Below are 9,631 nucleotides of genomic sequence, written 5' to 3'. Positions count from 1 at the left end.
GAACTTATCAAGAGTTTTACTACAAACTAAATAAGCTACTTCACACTAAAGCTAATACCGTTATACAATAGTATAGTGTTATATAAATTAATATGATTACAGTATACACTATTATAGTGCAAATTTTAATATTAAGCCGAACTTAATATAATCAAAGACATAGGATACCAAGCGCGAGGCCGGGTGGTAAAATAAATATATATTACTGTGCAAATTATTTATCTATAACTTGCTAACATATTTGAAAAAATAAACATGAAAAATAAATAAATTATAATCTTGGTAGTCAAGCACGATTTCTATAAAATTTAGCCTCTCGCTTGCTATGCGTATGTACGAAAATCTTATCTACAGCCCAAGCATCACATTTTTAATGTTCAGAGCCTGGCTTATAAGCAGAATCCCAAATATCAGCGAAGCACACGCTGGAATGAAACCTGTAGAACATGATCAATGGGAGACTGACGTGGCCGAGTATCGACCACATGACCTTGCCATAAAACGCGTATCTTTCATCGAGGCTTTCAGGGGACTTATAGGAGAAGGTGTAGAAGAGCCACATGGCGACATTAGCGATAAGTAGGAACATGAGCAACTCCCGGCCGGGCTTCGTCCGACGCAGTTTCTTCCTGTTAGAGCAACGTCGGAGCCCGTCCATGATAAGTGGTGTCTGGATTAGCACTTGTATCATCTGTAACACGATGACGGGTTTATAATAACAATTTACTAACAAAACATATCAGACACATGATTATGATAAGTAGTTAAGTAATTGATTCAGTAAGAAAATATCTCATTCATAAATCACAGCAGATAAGTGAAGAAAGAGAAAACATTTTCAACAGGACTTACCATGACAACGAAATCAACAGTTTTGACGATGTTAAGAATGCTTATAGTAGCCACCATAGAGAACACTGTCTCCATGAAGAAGGCGGGCAGACAAATGAAAAGCAATACGTCGTCAAGAAGAGATATAGGGTGCTCGTTGATATCCAGCTTTCTTAATTGATTAAAAGCGACCACAGCGGCGAACAGCATAATGGTGTGTAACGCGAGCATCATGCAGTTATTAAGAAGATATCCCATCTCGAGGAATTCACTGTAATGAAATAGCACACTTATATAGTTTTATTGGATATAGTTTTATCATACTTTTTAAACATTAAATTGATTAATTTCGTTTAAATTTTTTACATTTCTTTTCAATCCTAATTTCTTTGAAGCATGCTTGTACTATAATACACAGCTCTAAATATCAATAACATAAACATGAAATTCTCAAGTACATATAAATTTACATTGAATTTATCTTACCCGCCAACACTGCTGAACACGAATCCAAGGATGAGCATACCCGCGACACAAACCACCAGAATCAAGCCAAGGAACAGTCCCTTGTTTGAAGCATGACAATCTGCGTGGATCACGATATTACTCGTGTAGTCATTGTCTTCGTTGGCCGTAGGAATCCTGTTTTAATAAACAACATTAGCAATTTTTATCTATTCAAACTTAAACACTTCTATATAACATAGGTAAATTATTTAGTACGATAATTTATACATAGTTCCACTTCTTCGTCATTATTATATGTTGTAGAGATGAGAATTTATGTATTTGAGAGATGCTTTGAGCGATTAAAATGTAAGAAACCTCAGATTTATGCATCCTTTTCTTGCAAAATGAAAACTTTTATAGATTTATTATGTATGACACCAATGTGTCGAGCCATCTTCATCTAACAAATCTGACATCTGGTCAACCCAGAGCTGTGTATGTTTTCTATTCATTACTTTACCACAAAGTAAAAAAAAAATACCTGCAGACAGTAGTATTATCGTCCATAGTAGAGTTCAATTCAGAATTTGCATCGTCATTATCACAATTACCAATATTGCTCCAAATAATATAGTAAACGGCCACTGAAGAAAAAAACCTTATAAGTGTCTATTCAAATGAATCGTGTTAAAATGTATTAAAAAGTTATATACATACCTATTAAGATATTGAATTCTACGCTAAACGGATAGAGATACGGTGAGAAGTTTTCAAATATTGATGAAATCGCCTGCGAACCAATGCATTCCGGGTTGTGTAGGTCGCTGATGTCAATAATGTGGTTATTGGAATTGTCAAACACTGCAACAATCATTTAATTTATTAATCACTTCAAGAACTGATATAATGATGCCAGCCCTGAATTATATACTATCCCATTGCTGAGCACGAACCTCCTTTGTTGCTGAGAGGGTTAAAGTTGGCCTAGCGTGCGTTAGTAAATTTGAAAACTCTTAGATCTGTAAGTTACCTCAAGGTGTTTTACTTTGACGTTAAAGCGAGTTGTAATTGACAAAGACACATCTAGCAGTAATTTAGCTACTTAATGCTTTTTTAACGCTGCTTAATTTATATTCAGCAAAGCCATATAATCTATTTACTTTTATCGGTGTAATTAAAGGTGATTTATTTGCATGAAGTACTCTATCTTAATCACTTTACATCATATTGACGTGTCGACGCTATCAATAAATTGCGCATAGAAATCCTAATAAAGGGTTGCGTAGTTTAGTGTTTGTGATATAAAATATGAAGAAACTTTAGGTTCAAAAATATGTTTTATTTCTTGGTATCACAAGGTAACGGCCCGTTGACGGCTTACTTAATTTTAAAATCGTCATAAAACAGTTTCATGAAAATACCTATGTAAAGATAAATTTTGATTTAATTGCAACATATCGCTACATATTATAAAATTTTATAAAAAATGAAGATTACAAAATATCTCAGGCTATCTTCGATTACACTAACTTATAATATTATAATGGTTTAAAACTTACTTATAAGAGTCTCAGAAGTGGTGTTGGTTTCGTTGTTATCTCCATATACAGAGTTGGCGTAAAGTGTTAATGCTAAAATAGTTTCACGGACTATGGCCGATATCCAGAAACACAGACTACTGCCGATCATGTGCATGAATGCAAATCGAGCCAAACCCTGAAACATCATTTTGATTTAACATTATTATTGTTTTGTCGTTTGTCTTTAACGCAAAGTACTTTAGGTAAATCATTTAGTTTTTGTAGTAATAGATAATTGTTTTGTATAATGATATACAATACAAAACTGCATCATTTTTTTTAAATATTTTGTTGCACAGGCGAGTCTATGCGTAGTAAAATTAATACAAATAAAAAATACAATAAATAGACCTACATGTTTTTCATAAAGACAACTCGTAGGTGTTCTTAACCCGTTATGAGAGATAATAACATTTATTTGAAATTACCTGAGCTCGTAAGATTATGACATTGGAATATTTAAATATGAAGTACAGTTGCAAAAAGCAGTAGCCAGGGAACATCACATCCAGTACTACTTGCGGGATTTTAACACATTTGTCGTTATCGACATTTTCGTCGAATAACAATCCAATTTGTACAGTTAGCAAAAGGACTGAGTGCACCAGATGACCCAGCGCGAAACCTGAGAAAGAACGTATAATTAATAAAAAGAAACAATTAATAAGAACAAAGTTTCAATAGATAATACTTGAATAGAATACTTGTCGACGCGGTGTTTTTATATAGTTTTCATTTCGTAACTTGGAATAAACACAATGATATATGCACAAATTAAATAATATATCCTGTATTTTTTTATTTATTATATTAGTACTATAAATCTTTTAAAATCAGAACGCCTCAGTGAATAATAGAGATGGTTTCTGTTACTGAAATATTTTTTTATCTCGCTATTTTTCACTATTTAAAGCAAGACTAGAGAATGATTACAGTCTTTATATAGGAGGTAATTTGGATTATTGCAAGGGCTGAAAAGATAATATGAATTAAACAACCAAAATTATTTTAATTTTAATTTCTTACCAGCAGCTCCCAACTTCAGATAAAAACTACCAGAATGTCGGCCTTGACTGAAGCAATATTGATGTTTAAGTGGTATGAACACCGGCGGTGGTACGCTTCCCGGTTTGAACATTTCAGGAGTGCGATCCCCTGGCGTGCTTGGAGTGCCGAATTCCTCCTAAAAATATGAATCATGAATATTTAGGTAGTTTTATTTACGTACAAAAAAGTACCTATGGTGAGTTTAATAAAGTTGGAATTGGTTAAATTGTAATTAAATGTTAATAATTCTATACAAGGATGGAAACATATTATTAAGCATTGATAAATGTGAGTTCTGTAACTGTCAACAAAAGAAATAAAAAATAGGAAATAAGAAACCTTTAAAAAGTGACATATTAACTTTAAATCCGAGCTTTTTACTTTTTATGCAGGGAAGGATAATATATGTATTATATTATCTTTTTAATGTATGTAATAATTTTATGTACATTTACAAGATTCCAACGGTATATTACTAAAACCTTTACTAATAGTCTCTAAATTAAATGACTTAGACGTAAACGGATACGGATAGGTTGTTTTGGAGAGTAACGTGGATAAAACTCGCGACACCGAGTGTAACTTTGTTGTAATATGCCTGTACTCTTTCTGGAAAGGCAAGCAAAAGTTTGACAACGTTTTATAGCAGACATTTTATTTTTTTTATTTTAACCATCTGTAATAAAGAACAGAAAAATAACAGAACTAAAAAAATATTCAAGTCGATCAAGGCGTTTTTGAGTTTAAGCGAGATCAATAAATGGCAACTGATTTTTATATATGTATAAAATATAGATGTGTTAAAAATACTTTAAAACATTTATAAATCCCCTTTGAAAAAAGCAATAGTTTATTACATGGGTACTATTATTTTTATTCTCAAAAGTCTATTTTGGCTGGAAGTGGCACAATTACAGAAATAATTGGTGTAATTACTATGCTTTCCTGCGATTCCCTTTTTATATCCTGTGGATAAAATAAAAAAAATCTTTCATTTCATTCTTTTCAACTGACAAGAATCGGTATCCATTACGGATAAATGGTTTGTTTCAAGTACTCCTTTTTTCTTTACTTTAGAAGTTCCTTGAATTCTAGTATCACTTGAACTTGAAAGCACTTACAAATTAAAATGACTATCTAATAGCAATTTATACAATAGTGACGGTACGTTGGCTATCAACGCGATAAAAGAGTTATCTACATACTCTTATATCCTAATACAAATCTTTGATAAAAGGTGCTTGTAGCAATTATTGCAAAACGTCACGGCGGTGTTAGACAATGAGTAATTAATGATACATTTCTTGCAACACTTACTTCTTGTTTTCTGAAATAATCAGCGATTTGTTCTTCGTGCAGACCCTTAATTTTTAGGTTTTTTAAAGCAACAGTTTTATAGCGGGTAATATCATATATTAAAAATATAAGATATAAAAATCCAATACTGCAGAGGATAATTGAGTAAATCTGGAAAAAATAATATATTTTTATTAATTATTTTTTGTGGCGTATACATAAGTTATCATAAATTTTTACATGTCAATTATTACGTCGAATTAACACTAGTTTTCGGATTTTATCGCGTTTTTTTAGATTTTCATTTTCTCCCGACGTTTTGAATACTTTGCAGCCATGGTCACGCAGTCTAAGGTGTTGGTCGTCGGAAAAGTCTTTGAAATGTCGGGAGAAATTTAAAATACAAAAGTCCGCGATAAAATTTTAAAACAAGTTTTATTCCGATGTCTAATATTTGCGTAAGCATAAGAAATAATTATATGAAATATTACTTACCACAGAAACAGAGTAGTCAATTAACGGATCAGCGATGTATATAATTAACCCCAATGTGACTAGTAATATTGCGTACATACAACTGCATATTAGTGATATGTATTTTCTGAAATTAAAAATAATTATATATTTTTCTAAAATTCCAATGTTTACTAAAATACCTAATGAAATCGATTGCAAGATTCTGTTAAAAACTGACTTAGGAACTTTAGTCGTGATTAAAAGAATGCCTTGAGAAATTCAAGCTAATAGATAATATAATGGAGTACCTACTCCGTGTCGAGTAAACATCTGCAAAACGAAAGATTGCCGGTTTGATCTCCGCATAGGATCAAATGTTAATGTGATTCATGATTCCTTATTTTTTCGGATGTACCCGAAACAAACATCTGTCACACTTACTAATATTAAACAATACCCAAATCTTAATATAAAATTGTAACTATTCGAATATTTATTTTATGTGTTTAATACCTAACATCTAAAAAAATTCGGTCTTGATTGAGACCAGAAACGTGTGTACAATAAAGATTTATCAATTTCCTTTCATAAAATATTTATCAAACATTATTCATAAAGTGACTAACTAGGTCATCGTAGAAATACTGATGTCATATTTAATAACCAGCTAGTAGCTTTGATGTTTGAAAGTGCTAGATTTTATTCGCAGCGGTAATATTGAAGTTATTTTTACAAGAAATTTATTTTGTCTACTTCTCTAGGACGCAGGTATTTTTTACACTATTTGTAGAAAATAAAAAATAAGCTTATAAAAAGTAGTATTTTTGATATGAATATTTAATAATAGTACTAAGTACTAAACGTCTTGCAAAATTTATTGCCGATATATCTATGTAAAAACATTATTGTAGACGTTTAGCGAACACGCGTTTAAAGAATCTCAAAGACCCGATCATAGTCCTCGAAGACTACATTTTTTGGGTCACCTAAAATGTATCTATTCACTTTATATGACATAATTCATAAGCATCATTTTCCAAAAATAGTTTCGAATAATTTTTCGTATATCAGGGGAAAAGAGGTTAGATAATTAATGTACTTAATGTTTTTTTTTGTGGTAGCGTACTTGAAGTTGAGACCGAAATATTTGGAACGTTATGATTATTGCTAAGTCGAACTACGATTAAGAAGTTGTGATTGTTTAGATATGAAAAAAACAAATGAGATTGGAATTTATTCGTCCCCCATCAGATTAGGTAACCTATATAAGCATGGAAAAATGTGACACCTTTTAATCCAAATCTATCTTGATCCAAATTTAAGATCAAAATTGAAAACTTTGTCTTTTATTAGTTTTGAACTATAGTACATGATGCTATTATTATACTTTCTTATCATAATTTTATGTGTTCAATAATTTTGTTATTGGCTATTATGCTAAAGTTCCTTATTACGCTGTAGATATTGGATTTAGAATCGGCCTCACAAAATATTTTGCATTATCAAGTTATAATTAGTCATTTAATATAAAAGTCCCGTTTGAGTCTTTTGTTTATCTTTAATAGTAAATACTAGTGTAACATATGACATACTTTGATACAACAGTATGTAGTACAAAATATGCTAAAAACGTGACGTATAATTTTATGTTTATATTATTTTATCTAAGATTTAGAATCCTGATATTGTTTCGCGACTGTGTATGACCTCGATGCTGTTTATATTTTTATTAATAACTACAAAAACAATTAATAAGAACAAACCCTAGAATGCAGGTACATTTTGTGAATACACCTTTAGGAGTGCTTTTCTGGATAATAACATTTATAACATGCAGATTGTATTGCAGTCCGGCTTTGGGAATTCCCGTGATTGGTTTTCATAAAATCCTAAGCGGTTATTTACAATTCATAATTAACCTACATAATAAGTAGGTTAACTTTATAATTCCTAATATCTCGTAAAAATATGTATACGATATTTTGTTTTATTTATGCAAACTACACTTTATGATCCACTAATATGAAGCTACTGTCGGGTTCGTTTTAGGCTATTGTTAAAAAGGCTTATAGTAACTGGTTTCCTTACGTGGTAAGCGCCTTATTATCTTCGGGGCTGGTTGGTGGCGGCGCGTGCGTCTCTACAGACCGAATAGATTGCGCGTCCATTGTTGCCACAGATCTTTTGCGTGGCGTTGCGTTACCTTTCATGTCATTCGTTAAATATATCCGGTAATTACCTGCAGTAATAGAAAAACGACAATTAAAAAAAATAAGATTTGCATCAGAATTTTTTATTATACTGATACTTTATTACATTTGTTGAGTTGTTAAGAGTTTCGGGTATTTACTTGTTTGCATGTCAATCAGGGATGTTATGGATATGATATTTCGGATATGGATACGGATATGGATATAGAAATAAAATTATATCAGTTTCGGATACAGTTACGGATATGTAATAATTTCGGATTATCCGGTAGTTTCGGATAGTTTCGGTTACGGATATTAGATTAAACTAAAATAAAAACATTATGTTATACAATAGGGCGACGATTACTAACTATCGTTCGTCGTCATCGTCGATTACTAATTATCGATGAACTAATTGGGAGACATGGGTGTTCGGAAAACCACTGTGTTTTAATTTGAGATGAAGTTCCAGTGAAGTAGTGCCACCTCCCTATCTGTATAAAATTTTATCACACTGTTTACATTTTGCAAAATTACCTTTAACTTGATCAAAATATGACGAAATTAAACTACTTTGGACACATTTTGTCATTAAAATCAGTTTAGTACGTAACATAACACTTTTCCTTCACTTTATTAAATTAAGTACCTTAGTAGTCCTAAATAAAACAATACTATTTATAAATGGGGTTATGTTATTACTAAATATAACAAACAAACTATACAAGATTCACGTGGCGCGTGAGCGGTGAAACAAAAACCTGTCGGAACATATCCGTAACTTATCCGAAACTTTTGTAACGGATACGGTTACGGTTACGGATATATTTTTAAATCGGATATCCGTTAGTTTCGGTTACGGTTACGGAGCTCCATAACATCCCTGATGTCATTATGTCAGTTTACAAAATAGGTTCAGAATTACTACTTGCAGAAAATTCCTTTCTAATGAATACGAATAATAATATATAATCCTAGCCTTCTCACAGAGAGTTCATGTTGTAAATAAGTGAAAATCGATTTTAGGAGAATTTAATGTTCTTTATCAACAATTGCGTAGTTTTGTGTTTTCGAACATTTGCGTATGAACAAAGAATCATTTTATAAACGTAAAATTTTCGTTTAAAAACAAGGGCAATTAATGTTTTATACATTTTTGCACAATGCTCACAATACAAAATAAACATGAAAATGTTTATTTCAAATCATACAGGCGACTAATAAAGATTCTAGAGATATTGTCGCGATAATTTTAGATTCTTTGTCTTCGCTACTTCCCAGATGACTCGTTAATCTGTAGCCAATTAAATACTTGCATGTCAATATGAATGTGACCTAATGAAAATAGAATGCATCCATTACTTACTCAGAGATTTTATATCTCCATTTCGATAGTTATTATATGACAGCGGACTGTTTCTTTCACCTGAAACAAATAAGAGAAGAAATAACCTAAAAACATTATTTAAATAATATGATGTAAAATTACTGACCAATTAGGGGTATAGAAATAAAATTACATTTGTTTTTGCTGTAAAGGAGATATCTAGTGATGTATCTCAATGGTAAATTATGGCGGAAGCTTAGCTATGGCTAGTTATCGTTGAATTTTATATTTTATTGTATAGGCAAGTCATAGAAAGCCAGGTCATTCAATGTTACCTCTATGTATTAAAATACTATGTTTTATATTAGCATTGATGTTTTAGGTTAATGGCTTATTGTATGAAATATTCATTTTATAGCCTGACCAGCAAAACAAAAACCTCGCCATGTTGT

The 9,631-nt window shown here is 31.4% G+C and overlaps 1 protein-coding gene across 1 annotated transcript; it reads right to left on the bottom strand.

Annotated features, from left to right (window-relative positions):
• LOC115454563 (proton channel OtopLc-like) lies at positions 1-9,626 on the bottom strand. The gene is made up of 13 exons (XM_037441509.1): positions 9,619-9,626; positions 9,219-9,340; positions 7,749-7,899; positions 5,700-5,805; positions 5,226-5,375; positions 3,888-4,044; positions 3,290-3,486; positions 2,841-2,997; positions 1,999-2,142; positions 1,823-1,925; positions 1,318-1,473; positions 853-1,102; positions 1-691 (listed from the first exon to the last, which is right to left on the bottom strand). The coding sequence occupies exons 1-13, from the start codon at positions 9,624-9,626 to the stop codon at positions 371-373; spliced, it is 2,022 nt and encodes a 673-aa protein (XP_037297406.1). The 3' UTR covers positions 1-370.
• Positions 9,627-9,631: the final 5 nt, after the last annotated feature.

Source organism: Manduca sexta, chromosome 22 (assembly GCF_014839805.1).
Source record: "Manduca sexta isolate Smith_Timp_Sample1 chromosome 22, JHU_Msex_v1.0, whole genome shotgun sequence".
NCBI lineage: Eukaryota > Metazoa > Arthropoda > Insecta > Lepidoptera > Sphingidae > Manduca > Manduca sexta.
The sequence above is the reverse complement of the archived record's forward strand: the minus strand, read 5'-3'. Positions and strand labels throughout refer to the sequence as shown.